Genomic DNA, 13,857 nt, shown 5'->3' with positions numbered 1-13,857 from the left:
TGCACAGCGCTGCCCGCTTCTGCCCACGTCCCCTGGCATCCGGACACGGGTCGTTCCAGGTTTTCCTGCTCCATCACAGTCACATACCACAACTCTGCAAACGAAATGGGAAAGCTAGGAAAAGGGGGGGGCTGGGGAGAGGCTGGAAGATGGGTCTTGTCTTGTTTGAGAGTCAGCGAGGTGCTAAGCTCAGGAGTGAGGTCAAGTGCGGGGGGGTCATCATCCTGTAGACCAGACCCCTCAAACAAGGAGAGTGTAAGGCCCTGGGGTACAGAAGTCTATCCTGCCCGCCAGGAAAACAGAGGGGATGGGGATAAGAGCAGGGAGGGCAGACTGGGGGAAGGGGCAATCAGAATGCACGCTGTCTTGGGGTGCGGGGGGAGAGATGGGGAGAAAATCTGGAACTCAAAATCCTGTGGAAGTGTCTGTTGAAAACTAAAAATAAATCATTTTTTTTTTTAAAAGGAGGGTATAAGCTGGCCCACTGGGCTTGGGCAGGGCGCTTAACTTGAGACGGGGGGGCATAGGACCCCAAAGTCAGCCGAAAACCAAGGCAGGCACCATGTTAACGTCAGCCAGTCATCGTGGCTTCGAGAAGGTGCTCGGGCAATGCGTGGGGGTGACGGGCCCCAAAAAGAACGGAAGAGAACCGTCCTGGGAAGAGCGCCCAGGGCGAGCCTAGCCCCCTCCACACACCGAGCTCTCTCGCCCAGGCTCCTCCTCCTCCTCTTCGCCCCGCCCCTTTCCATTGCGCTTGCGCAGTCCTTTCCTCTGCCATCGGCCTATGGCCCGCTCCTCATGTTTCCCAGGCCTCTTTGCCCTTAGTTGAACAATGTTTGGGGAATAGATGAAAAAGCGAACGTCCTCGTTGTCGTCCCAAAAGGAACAGGAACCGAGGATTATTTACCTTTACCAAGATGGCGGCAGCCTTACTACCATTTCTCCCTTTCTCTTTTTGCATCGGTATTTGCCACAGGAAGTGTTCCTGTGACGAACCGGAAGGGAGTAGGTGTCCTCGCCCAAGACCCGGAATTGGAAGTATTTCACGAAAGTCGGTTGAGGCCCTGCGGCTGCTGCAGTCGCCGCGGAGAATACTGCGTGGGAGCCGGCGGCCCAGGAATGGTGAGACTCCCCCTCGCCCCGTGGCTTGATTCTGAGAATCTGACGCAAGTGGGATGCCGTCCACCGCTAGGTTTGGGGGCCCGCCCCGGTTGCGCCCCGAAAATCTGCGCATGCGCTCGCCAAACGGGGCCCGGGTGAGGGTACGCATGCGCAAACCCCGCATGCCCGGGCTGAGCGCTGGGGCTTTCCCACGCCCCCTCGGGGCTTGGACCCCTGGCTGGGGGTGACAGCCCAGATAGGTGAATTTCTTTTCACCTGGTTTTGAACTGTTTGGGAGGAGGTCCTTTCTTGCCCCCCCAAAATAAGGCTTCCTCCGCCTCCTCTCTGCACCCCGGAGCTGTGGGGAAGAGGGGGACGCGGAGGGAGTCGCTGCGGGGGGGGGGAGCTCCCTCGGGGGGGCTGGGCCTTGGGGGCCTGAAGTCCCCCAGACTGTATGGAGTGCTGTTTGGCCCTGGTCTTTTTTCTGAAAAACCGTGCCTACAAATTCGCCTGCTTGAGGAAAGGTAGTTTTAGTCTTTTCAGAAGCCCCGCCAGCCCCGGATCTGCCTCCTGGGGCAGCGTGGGGCAGCGTGGGGCAGTGGAGAGGTCCTGGGCTTGGAGTCCACGGGACTCGGTAGTTTGATTACTAGGAACCTGGGGTCCTGGGCTAGCCCTCCCTGGACCCGAGTTTGTGGAATGAGATCACCCCTTCAGTTCCTTCTAGCTCTAAATCAGCGATCCTATTGGTGAAGGGAAGTAGATAGAGACCCCCGGGGGAATGGAGAGCCGCAGAAAAGCCCAAGAGCATCCACTCCTCCCTCCAGCAGACCTTTCCCCAGAGCTCCAAGGGAGAGCAAAGTAGTACACCTGAAAGATTTCTTCCCCTTTTACTCCTGTCTGCTTTATGGTGGAGGTGCTAACACACAGCCTTGCCTAGAAGAGGCAGTAATCTAGGGTGGTAAGCTGGGGTGAATTCATCATTGGCTGAGTCTGCAGGGTTAACAGTGAGAGAACCTACCCTTTGCCTTCTTCCTTGTAACCCTAGAGGGCTATGTCTGGCGGGCGGAAATTCCAATAGGAAAAGATGGATTTAGCAAATGAGGGTCCCAATCCTTCTGTCCTCTGGGAATTTGGAGCTAGAATGGGAGCCAGTATAGGGAAGGGAGGTGGGGACTGATTAGTCAGGCAGCTCCATCTTGGGGAACCACTTTTCTTCTTTGCAGACTTCCTTCTCAGCCTCTCAACTCACCCTGTTTGAAGCCTTGGATGAACCTGTGGGACTCTTCCTATCCCTTTGGTTTGGCATTAAGAGACTGGAAGGATGGACAAAGGTAGTATCGGCTCAGATCAACTCCCCAGGTTTACAAATCCTAACTTTCCACCATGTTAGCCCTTACATGGTAATTAGTCCTAATTAAGCTGCACATCCTTCCTAAGCCATCCCCTACTCCTCTCACAGAAGGGGCCACATTTGACTCCATGGAAATTTAGCTTCTGTTTAGAAATGGTTACATTTGGTGACAGATAAATCTATGCCTAGAACCCCATGTTGACCTCAGTGTTCTGACTTGAGCACCCCTTGTATAGTATAATGTGATGTCAGGAGAACTGCAGAATTTGGAAATCTGGTCTCCATCTTCAGGGACTTCTAAAGGCTGTATTAAATATTAAGATATTTGAGAAATGGTGAAAAAGAGGGCAAAAGCATTATGGGGAGGGATCATCTTCTTCTGGGGGTGAATGTGTTATATGGGACAGTGATATGAATTCAGATCTTTCATTCCTTCTTCTCTAGATCCTCAGGGACTGTTAGATTCATCTCTAATGGCATCTGGTACTGCCAGCCGCTCAGAAGATGAGGAGTCATTGGCTGGACAGAAGCGAAGCTCTTCCCAGGCCTTGGGCACTATTCCCAAGCGGAGAAGTTCTTCCAGGTAGTAATAATTATTGAGATAAGAGAAGGGTGGGGTGTTGGCAACACCCAGAACTCCCAGTTCTCCCCCTCTCCCATACACTCTCAACAGGAGATTGAATCATGAGTACATGAGATTATCTGGGCCTGGGGGATTGGCAAATCCCCAAATTCCTTTTCCTTCGTTGCCAAACTATATGCTGCTGAGAACAAGGGAGGAGAGACACTGTCCTGAAAGCATCATCTGTTTAGTAAATGATTAATGATTCATTGATACCTCTGTGGGGGCAAAAGGTGCTAATCAGATTAGACACCACCATAGGGGAGGCCAGTATCCTACCATACCCCATTCCCAACTCTTGAATCTAATGTCTTTTGGATCCACTAACCTTTACCTCCTTCATGAAATGAAGTTAGAGTAGCTAAATCCCTGGAAGAAACTGCTAGTTGTGAGGGTAAGGAGGTGATAACTGGGGCAGATTCTTTTTAGGTTCATCAAAAGGAAGAAATTTGATGATGAGTTGGTGGAGAGCAGCTTGGCAAAATCATCCACTCGGGCCAAGGGTGCCACAGGAGTGGAACCAGGGCGTTGCTCAGGGAGTGAGCCTTCTTCCAGTGAAAAGAAGAAGGTGAGGAGAAGGCCTGGGGACTCCCTTAGCTTTCTTATATATAATACTAGAGCTGGTTCTCCGTCAGTGCCTCTTACCTTTGAGTAGAAGGCCATTTTTGATTTTGAGGGGCTGAAGGGTAAGAGCCAGGAACATTCCACCCTAGCCCGAACTGTTATATACTTAGAGGCAGTTTGTTTCTCCTGCTACCCATTTTTTCAAATCCATATCCTTACCCAGAACCTCCTTCTTCCTCTCTCCCTTCCCTTCCCCCAGCCGTTCCCACTCATCCTGTATAGCATCCTGTGTAGGAGGCACTAAGCATGTGTCTATTCTTGGAGCAGGCAGCCCGTTCCCAGCAGTGCTGGGGTGTAAAAACAATTTCCAGGTGACATTGCTCTGGCCTTGGGCTCTATGCCAAGGGTAGCATTCCCCTCGCAGTCATAAGTGTAGGGAGGGAAACATCATCAGCAGATAGCAGACCCTGTGCTGTCAAGGACTGCTTTCTATTCCCAAGGGCATGGGAATTGGAGAGAAAAGGGATAAAATGTGGAGTAACTGGGCTGGTATGCTTACTGTGGTTCTTGCGTGGTATTGGGCTCAGCTCAGGCCCATTGAAGAGAACACCACAGAAAACAAACAGCTCTATTTGGAATGTGTTCTTCTAGTCAAGACAGCCTCATGCCCTCCCTCTATCCCAGCCACATTGAGCCCACTCCCAACTTCCCTAGGTATCCAAGGCATTGAGCACACCAGTACCCCCCAGCCCAGCCCCTGCCCCTGGCCTCACTAAGCGCATGAAGAAAAGCAAGCAGCCGCTACAGGTGACCAAGGACCTGGGCCGCTGGAAGCCAGCAGACGATCTCTTGCTCATCAATGCTGTGCTACAGGTATCACTACCACATGCTTCATCCCCTGTGTCCCTTTCCCCCCACTAACCCCACCCCACTCCCAGCCAGACTCAGGGATTCTTGTAGATTAGCTTGCTGTCTGGCCATCCCAAGGGCAAAATGGGAACTACTCTAGGAGATCTCTCCCTGGCTAAGATTTTTCCAGTAACTTCCTTCTGGGGCCTTGCAGACCAATGACCTGACATCAGTCCACCTGGGTGTGAAGTTTAGTTGCCGTTTCACCCTTCGGGAGGTCCAGGAGCGCTGGTATGCCCTGCTGTATGATCCTGTCATCTCCAAGTGAGTGTGGGGTAGATACAAGTAGGGGTCGAGAGGGATGAAGGAGTTGTTTTTCTGCCTCGTGATGGCTAGGAGGAAGGATTCCTCCATCACCTTTCTGATGTCCTTCCTTATACTCTTTGAGAATTAAGTGATCAAATTAGACAGTCAGTTTCTGTTGTGGAGAAATTCTTCCCCCTAAATCTTTCTAGTCCCCCGGAGCCCATGGAGGATGGACAGATTCTGAGTGGGACCCATCCTGTTCCCCTTAGGGCATCATGTGATGGCAAGAGACCTGGAATGAAAGTTGGAAGATGTAGATCTTAGTTTTATTGCTCCCACTAATTAGTAGAGAGATCCTTGACCAAGTCATCTATTTTCTCTGGGCTTCAGTTTCTTTGTAAAATAAAAGGAGTGACTTTTTGAGTGAACTTCAGCCATCATTCTCAAAAGCTATTAGCTCCAGGGATGGAAAGGTTCTCAGACTGCACACTTTAAATGGAGTCAGGTATCTGGAATTTGGATCTTGATGGCCATTGGGTACTGCTAAGAGGTAGGAACCAGAGAGGGTTCTTCTTCCCTCTTCTAATCCCCACTCCTCTCCTTTTTTCTCCCCTCCCAGGTTGGCCTGTCAGGCAATGAGGCAGCTACACCCAGAGGCCATTGCAGCCATACAGAGTAAGGCCTTGTTCAGCAAAGCTGAGGAACAGCTTCTGAGCAAGGTGGGATCGGTAAGATGAGGGGCCAGTGCTAGGGGACGAGGGGAGAGGGGTGAGTTGGTGGGAGGGGAAGGTGTTGGGTAGAATTGAACTTGTACCTTGGTCAGATCAATCTGCAAGCACCTGTTTTGTGTCAGATACTAGTAATATAAATATAAAAGTGAGACAGTCCTTCCTCTTAAAGAATTTCTATTCTACTTGGGAAGATACAGGATATTCAAGGAAAAACTAAGTATAGGCATATACAAAATTCAGTACAAAATGATCAAGAGAAGGGGAATTGGGAAAAGCTTCTTGAAGGAGGTGACATCTGAGCTAAGCCTTGAAAGAAACAAGGGATTCCAAGAGGCAGAGGTGAGGGAGAGCATTGCAGACATGGGAGGCAGCCTATGCACAGGCGTGAAGGTGGGGAACGAAATGTTGTGTATAGGAAGCAGCAAGTAGATCAATTTGGCCAGGGGTTAGAGAGCATCGGAGTGAGTAGTCAGTGTATTAAAGCCTTGAAAGAGTTTGGATCCCAATTGTAATGGATTTTAAATGACAATCAGAACAATTTGTATTTTATTCTAGAGGCAAGAGGGACCCACTGAAGCTGCTTGAGCAGGGGAATAGCATTATCATATTTGTGCTTTAGCAAGATTAGTTTGGCAGCTTTGTTTAGTATGGATGGACAGGAGAGAGACTGGAAGCAGGAAGATGAATTAGGAGACTATTGCACCGATCCAGGCTGCAAGTGATAAGGGTCTGAACTAGGGTGCTAGCAATGTGAGAAGGGATAAGGATAACATTTGCAAAACATGTTGAGGTGGAACTGGCAAGACCTCATTGCTGATTGAACATGGGAGGTGAGTCTGAATGAAGAGGTCAGATTCACTATTAGGTTGGGAACCTGAGTGACTAGAAAGAAGAATATTGTGTTGCCAACAGAAATTGAGAAGTTAGGAGAGATAGGATAAAGGGAGAAAGATGGGTTCTGTATTGAGTGTGTTAAGTTTGAGTTGCCCATAAAGCATCAGATGGAGATGTCCAAGAGGCATCTGGAGATGGGGAACTAGAGTTCAGGAGATAGATGAAGGTTGGGTATGTAGGCTTTTTAATCATTTGCATAGAGATAACAGTTGAATCCATGGGAATTAAGATTGCCAAGAAAGAAGAGAGGACCCCCAGGGTAGAACTTGGTGTGTTTTCAAGGATGGCAGAATATAGGTATGATGGGGCTGGGGAGGATAGAGGGGAGGCAGCAGCCCTGGACAGCAAGCCTGCAGAGTAGACTGAGAACTGATTAAGCAGGAAGAGAAACAGGAAAAAGCAGCTGCAAAAACTCAGGAGAAAAAAAGCACCAAGAAAAAAAGAGTTCTTACCTATGTCAAATGCTGCAGAGAGGAGAAGCATGAGGGTGGAGAAAAGGCCATCACTGGTGACCTTGGAGAGTATTTTAGTCCCATTTGTGTGTGGGGACAGAAACTAAATTGGAATGAGTTGAGAGGTGAATGGAATATGACAAAGTGGAGGCAAATCAGAAGCTGGAAAGTCAGGTGAGGATGTTGGGGTCAGAAGGGACCTTAAAAATTCATTTCTGAGAGGAACATCACTGACCCAAGTGAGGAAGTATATCCGGCTTCTTCTTAAAGACCCCCCAGGGACTCATTACCTTCCAAGGCAAACCACTCTGCTTGTGGACAGTCATTACTGTTAGAATTTTTTTCCTTTATTGTTGAGCCAGAATCTACCTTTGCATCTTTTGCTCACTGAAGCAGAACGTGTCTAATCTCTTCTCATTCTCTGTCTCTGTATGTCTTTTCTATGTATATGTTTTATACATGTGCATACACACACCTCTATGTGTATGATAGATCTTCCATTAGCCAGTACAGACTAGGTAGGCTTGTGTGTCAGTGACATTCAAGTATAGGCATGTTCCCAGCAGCAGCTCTTCTAGCTTTGACAGGCATCTTGATGAGGCCCTTGGGGATGTTGTGGTTCAAGTTAGAACCAGCTTTATTGAGTTCTACTCTCTTCCCTTCCCCATGTTGGGGGGTGGGGGGAGGGAGGACCTCAGACTTGTTTGGGTGCAGCATGGCCTTTGTTCCTCCAGGCCAGCCAGCCCTCCCTGGAGACCTTCCAAGACCTGCTGCACAGACACCCTGATGCCTTCTACTTGTCCCGCACAGCCAAGGCCTTGCAGAGCCACTGGCAGCTCATGAAGCAGTACTATCTCCTAGAGGACCAGACAGGTAACCAACTGCCCCGAGAAGGAAAGGTACAGCCCTCCTGGAAATGAGGTCCTGGAGACCCAAGGGGATGAGGCAGTAGGGGAGAAAGCAGCTGTTCTGGGTTGGCCATGAACCCTATGCAGTCAGGCCTGGGGATCAGCACAGTAGATTAGACTGACCCACAAATTAGAAGACCTGGGTTCAAATTCTGGGTTTTTTTTTCACCCTTTGTCAAAGTCATTTATTACCAAAGGAGGTATAATATAATGTTTTAAAGTTTTAATTTATTTCATTAGATATTTCTCAATTGCACTAAAAAATTTTTTTAACATTCATTTAAAAACATTTTGAGTTCCAAATTCCCTCCCTTCGCCCTGCCCCTTGAGAAGAAAGCAAGCAGTTGATACTGATTATAAATGTGAAGCCATGCAAAACCTTTCCATATTAGCTGTGTTGGAAAAGAAATCACATACACCAAAAAAAATAGAGAAAGTGAAAAAATATGCTTCAATCAGCACTCAGAATTTTATCCTTTCTCAGAAGGTGAACAGCAGTTTTCATCGTGCATTCTTCAGAATTGCCTTAGATCATTGTGTTGATCAGAATAGCTACATCTTTCACAGATGATCATTACAATATGGCTATTACTTTGTGCAGTATTCTCCTTATTCTGCTCACTTCATCACTTTACATCAGTTCATGGTTTCTCTGAAAGCATCCTGCTCGTCATTTCTCATAGCACAGTAGTATTCCATCGTAGTCATGCACTACAACTTGTTCAGCCCTTCCCCAGTTGATGGGCACTGCCTCAGTTTCCATTCTTTGCCACCACAAAAAGACCTAGTAGTGGTATTGCTGAATCAGAGGGTACGCCCAGCTCTATAGCCCTTAGTTCCAAATTGTTCTCCAGATTGTTTGGACCAGTTTACCAGCAGTGCATTTGTCTATCTGTTTTCCCTCCTCCCTCCAGCGTATGTCATTTTCCTTTCTGTCATGGTAGCCAGTCATCCTGGCTACAGTACAAACTCATGCAAAGCATTTTGCCTCTTTGGGCCTTAGTTTTCTTTGTAAAATGGAGAGGGCTGGACTAAGTGAGCTCTAAGCTCCCTCCTAGCTCTGATTGCTGTGAACTGTGTTCCCTGAAAATAGGTAAGGAAACCTGATAAAAGAAGGACTACTACTGATGAATATATATGCTGCCTCACACTTCTGTAGTTTGCTGGGAGGAATGTGCACTTTCACTTTAATAAATTAGCACAAACTTGTGTATAGCTCATTGTAACATGTCTTTTACTGGACTGTAAAACATGGTGTTGTGTAGTCCTTTACTTTTAGAGTGATTATGAGGATTGAGTGAGGTATTACAGTCACATAGATTAATGTCTGTTATTCCATGGCCTTCCTAATCCAGCTGGCCAGCACAAGCTGCCTCTAGGCATTAAAAAATTCATACAGGAGTCGGTTTCTCAAGATGCTGATCTTTATTAGAGTCTGGCCTTCTAATGAGTCCTGGAATCAGTTTAGGGGACAGCTATTCTTTTCTTGGGAATGGCCCAGCCTAGTTTCCTGGTTTTTCCTCAGAGCTCAACTGCATAAAATACTTCAGAAAGCAGAAAAAACTGAGGCAGGATAAAATTTATTTTTGCTGTTATAGCAGAAAATTCAGGCTTGTCACACATTTTGTAAGATTGCTACTAGCTTGAAGGTTTATTTTGTATAAACTTACCTATTAACTAGGACTCAGTTTTTAAACACTCTTTTTTTTGAGTTCCAAATTCTCTCCCTCCAGCTTCTCCCCCATCCATTGAGAAGGCAAGCAATAGATACCCATTATACGTGTGAAGTCATGTGAAAAATATTTCTATGTTTTTGCAAAAAACAAAAATAGAAAAACAATGTGCTTCACTTTGCACTCAAGACTCAGTTCTTTCTTTGGAGGTGGATAACGGTTTTCATCATGAGTCCTTTTTAGTTCCCTTGGATCATTGTCTCTATCAGAGTAGTGAAATCTTTCACAGTTGTTCAGCTGCTAACAACATTGCTGTTTCTCCATGCTTTCCTGGTTCTGTTCACATCACTTTGCATCAGTTCATATGTCTTTCTAGGTTTTTCTGAAACTCTCTCCCTTGTAATTTCTTATAACACCGTAGTATTCCAACACAATCCAAATATCACTTTAAAAGTGATACTTTCCCTTTTTACACCCCTGAGGTTTTCATACCTAGTTACTCTTTAATTGGGGAGTACTTGATTGCTAGCATGTTTTGAACTATCCCCTGATAGTGGTGGGGCTGCCCTCTAATCCACACTGAAGTATAAATTGTTGATAATACTTCTTCACTTTTCTCCTTTCCCTTCTTAAATCATATGATTTAGCCAATACATTGTAGTCTGAGGACCACAACCCCCCTCATCTACCTTGGAGGAAGTAGGGCAGTGGGAACTAGAACAATCTGGAATCTGTCGGAGGCCTTTCTGAAGATTGCTGAATGTGTCACTTCAAGGGATTGAGTCTTTTGATCTTTGTAATAGAGGTTAGCTACAGTTTAAATGTTCTCAGTGTGCCCATTTCACAGATTCAGCCACCTCAGCTTACACACTGATACTTGGGATAAAGAGGACCTGACACCTTTCCTTTTCTCTCTGTGGTACAATAATAATTATGCATTCCCATTCCAAGGGTCTTATTCTTTCTAGTATGTTACATATTTCGATTATCTCATCAAAATTGGTATCGACCCTTTGTTCTCCATTCAGTGCAGCCACTGCCCAAGGGGGACCAAGTGCTGAATTTCTCAGATGCTGAGGATCTGATTGATGACAGCAAACTCAAGTAAGTAGTGGGGAATGTTGCATGTTCTGCGTTAGGTCAGGACTTTATTTGCCCTTACACTAGACTCTTATCCCTCTCCTAAAAGATCCCTGATTCCTTCCCCCAGGAGGGTTGTGGTTACCAGACTACAAGTGTAGATGGGATTGGCCAGATGATATGGTGTAAGAGGGAAAAGGAATAAAAAGAAAGGGAGAGGGGCAGGAGGTCTCAAGCTAGAGTAGTAGCAACAGTTTCTGGGTTTTTGTTGAGTGACATGGACTGCTGCCATTCCTTAATTGCCCCCATCCCCCACAATCTCTTTCCTTTTGGATTTCCCTAGCTTCACACTGCAGCCTTGGAGTCCTGGGCTGGGTTCTTGCTTTACTAATGTATTATATATAGCCCTCTAAAGCTCTTTGGCCCTGTGGTGGTAAGGGGGAAGTCTGGAGGACCACTTCTTTGTGGGGTATGTGGTTTGGGGCCTAGGTCTAACCTGTCTTTCTCTCTGCCACTCAGGGACATGCGGGATGAGGTGCTGGAGCATGGTGAGTAGCCTGTTGCAGCAGAGGATGGGTGTTCTGGGACTGAGGTGGGCAGGGGAGTAACAGTGTCACTGGCCAGGTGGCATCCTGGAATGGGGGGCATTTCAGGGAGGACTATGAGGTTCCCTGCTTATTCCCCTCACCTCTTTGGACCCACCCTTCATTCTCAGAGCTCACAGTAGCTGACAGACGGCAGAAGCGGGAGATCCGGCAGCTGGAGCAGGAGCTTCATAAGTGGCAGGTGTTGGTGGACAGTATCACAGGTGAGGACCTTGCCTTCCCTCCCACCGGTCCTTGCCACCCGAAGAAACTGCTGACTTGGACTTGCTCCCCTTCCAGCATCAGAGGACCAGTCCCCATTCCCCCTTGTCCCTGACCTCCTTTTATTCAAGTAAACTGGATCATGCCATTTGATCTTTGGGCACCTGAGTTATTTCATAGAACAATGTGAGCCAAAGCTGTGACGTCCCCATGCTCCTGTGTGGTCTAGAGGAAGTTAAGGGCAGGGTTTTCCTGCAGAGGCAGACCCTTCTTCAGCCCTGCTCCTTCCCCAGGAATGAGTTCTCCAGACTTTGATAACCAGACCCTGGCTGTGCTGCGTGGACGCATGGTGCGATACCTGATGCGTTCCAGGGAGGTAAGGAACCCTCTTACTTGTTCCTCCTCTGTCTCCTTTTTTCTCTCTCCTCTCCTGTCTTCCTTATCCTCTTCCACAGCTTGACTCACAGCCTCTCACTCTTGCTGTTTCCTCAGATTACCCTGGGCCGAGCGACTAAGGACAACCAGATTGATGTGGATCTCTCCCTGGAAGGCCCAGCCTGGAAGATCTCCCGAAAGCAAGGTACCCCCAAGAAAAGAGAGCAGAAAGGAAAGGCCACTAAGGGTGTTTTCAAGAGTCCCAGATGCTCTGGGTTCTGGTTAATTTGGGTCCTGCCCTGATCTAAGGTAGAGAGGCCATGGAGATAGTGTTTTGTGGTCCCTTCCATGACTGGGGAGAGGGGGGTGAGTTTTCCTGGCCCGCCCTTTCTCCACACCTCTCCTATTTCTCTCCTGTACCTCAGGTGTCATCAAACTGAAGAATAATGGTGACTTCTTCATTGCCAACGAGGGCAGGCGGCCAATCTACATAGATGGCCGGCCTGTCCTCTGTGGCTCTAAATGGCGGCTCAGCAACAACTCCGTGGTGGAGGTGAGGTGGGGGTCACAGAGGGGGATCAGGGCTGCCTGGGAGCCCCCGTTTCACTGCCTCTCAGCCCTAAGATGCCCTTCCCTGCTGCCCACAGATCGCCAGCCTGCGTTTTGTCTTCCTCATCAACCAGGACCTCATCACCCTCATCCGGGCCGAGGCTGCCAAGGTCACTCCACAGTGAGAGGGCAGGGCCAGCCAACTCCTCTGGCCTCACGGCCTCTTTTTTTCCACAACAGCCATGCTCGCCTGGGAAAGCAAACTCTTCAGAGATCTCTTCTGTCCCCTGGAGTCTGTGGTTGGAGGCTGTCTCCTAAAGCCCCACATGTGGTTGGTTAAGCCCTGAGGGAGGGAGGGAGGAAGGAGTCCATTTGGAAAAAAATCCTGACTCCCACAGCAGGAGGTACTAAAGGGAGGCAGAGGATCCATCTTTGGGCCAGGACCCAGCATTCTGTCCTCTCAGCCACCTCAGTTCCACATTCTATCCCAAGAGGCTGCCCCTCCCTGACAAACTTTTCCCCTTTTGTAAATAAAGCACCAAGCTCCAAATGATTTCTTTTATTGTTGTTTTTAAAAAAAGCATTGGGAATGAGGACATGATAGTTGGGGGTTAGGGGTACATGCAGGGAACACGGACTCCACCCCTCCAGCCTGCAGAGGGGAAGTGCAGAGGGGAACAACCAGGACTGGATACCCCAAGGAAGCAGCTACCTTTGGCCCCTGGGCCCCGAATTCTGAACCAGTGGTGAGCTGGGTCTTTACTCCCCTGCCCAGGGCCCTGAGCTAGCAGGAAGGGTGGGCCTATGTGGCACCTGCCACCCCTTCCTTCCACCTGGGAGGGTTAGGATAGCAGTGTGATGGGACAACACTGAGTCCTGGGTGTAGAGCAGTTCAGACCCCTGTCCCTTCCTCCTGGGACCACTGGACAGTGCTGGAGCCGTGGCAACCGATCAACACCATCTCTAGGCTGTGGGGATCCCAAGTCAGAGACAGGCTGCCTGGCCCTGGTGGGGGCTCCCCAGTGCTAGTTTCCTCAGCTTGGCCTGAGCAGGGTTCCTGGGGCCCTGCCCCAGCCAGCTCATCAGTGGGTGGGGGTGAGGCAGCTGTGCTAGGCACAGGGCCAAGTTCTGCAGAGCCCGGGGGCTCCGAATCTGACAAAGAGGTCCAGAAAGCTGCAGCCTGGGGCCAGGGAGAACTCTGAGAGGCTGGAGGACCCCAAGGCCAGGGAGCCGTGAGGGGTGGGGGGCCTGGCTGGTGTCGGGGACAGGCTCCACTGAGGAAGGATCCGGCGGAGGGCTGCAGGCAGTAGGAAGGGGCACCAGTGTCCACACAGAGGGGCTGCAGGAGTCCAGACCCCCTCGATGGGCAAGGACCCTCTCCTGCCCGGGGGGACAGCCCCTCCCCATGGGGCACCAAGAAGAGCTGCACCACCTGTCGAAGGGACTGTAGCCCTTCACGCATTTGGAGTACCTGTTCCGACAGCTCAGCCACCTGCCCAGGGTTGGGGATGAAGGGGTCAGAGTGCCCAGCCCAGGCCATAACCCCCCTCCATCTCCCTCTCCCTTTTCCCACCTCACCCCAGTGACAGGGCATTG

At 49.2% G+C, this 13,857-nt stretch overlaps 2 protein-coding genes across 9 annotated transcripts in view; one reads left to right on the top strand and one right to left on the bottom strand.

Moving 5' to 3' along the window:
- Positions 1-1,003: 1,003 nt before the first annotated feature.
- On the top strand, positions 1,004-12,814 carry MCRS1 (microspherule protein 1). Of its 2 annotated transcripts, none has more exons than XM_072654609.1 (15): positions 1,004-1,122; positions 2,325-2,432; positions 2,897-3,035; positions 3,504-3,642; positions 4,353-4,511; positions 4,702-4,811; positions 5,413-5,521; positions 7,605-7,743; positions 10,480-10,555; positions 11,051-11,079; positions 11,247-11,339; positions 11,631-11,713; positions 11,830-11,917; positions 12,138-12,265; positions 12,360-12,814. In XM_072654609.1, exons 2-15 carry the CDS (start codon positions 2,423-2,425, stop codon positions 12,444-12,446), a joined length of 1,389 nt encoding a protein of 462 aa, XP_072510710.1. In that variant the 5' UTR covers positions 1,004-1,122; positions 2,325-2,422; the 3' UTR covers positions 12,447-12,814. The 2 variants fall into 2 exon arrangements, with proteins under 2 accessions (XP_072510710.1, XP_072510712.1); XM_072654611.1 differs by lacking the exon at positions 1,004-1,122 and adding an exon at positions 1,253-1,625.
- KCNH3 (potassium voltage-gated channel subfamily H member 3) overlaps positions 12,808-13,857 on the bottom strand; it is a 42,300-nt gene continuing 41,250 nt past the window's right edge. For 3 of the 7 annotated variants that reach the window (XM_072654603.1, XM_072654600.1, XM_072654601.1), the window contains exon 15: positions 12,808-13,558. Coding sequence is in view for 5 of the 7 variants with exons in the window: in XM_072654600.1 (XP_072510701.1) it covers positions 13,154-13,558 (405 nt within the window). In the remaining 2 variants the exon portion in view is untranslated. Of the gene's footprint in view, positions 13,754-13,857 lie in introns of all 7 variants that reach the window. The other 4 variants (XM_072654597.1, XM_072654598.1, XM_072654599.1 and 1 more) reach the window with 2 other exon arrangements.

Source organism: Notamacropus eugenii, chromosome 3, assembly GCF_028372415.1.
Source record: "Notamacropus eugenii isolate mMacEug1 chromosome 3, mMacEug1.pri_v2, whole genome shotgun sequence".
NCBI lineage: Eukaryota > Metazoa > Chordata > Mammalia > Diprotodontia > Macropodidae > Notamacropus > Notamacropus eugenii.
Note: the sequence above shows the minus strand (reverse complement) of the source record. Positions and strands in the feature narration are given on the sequence as shown.

Excerpts from the sequence above, each read along its gene's own strand:
- MCRS1 (XM_072654609.1), top strand. Across the intron at positions 11,714-11,829 it reads ACCTGATGCGTTCCAGGGAG|ATTACCCTGGGCCGAGCGAC; the intron begins GTAAGGAACCCT and ends CTGTTTCCTCAG. Across the intron at positions 11,918-12,137 it reads GAAGATCTCCCGAAAGCAAG|GTGTCATCAAACTGAAGAAT; the intron begins GTACCCCCAAGA and ends CCTGTACCTCAG.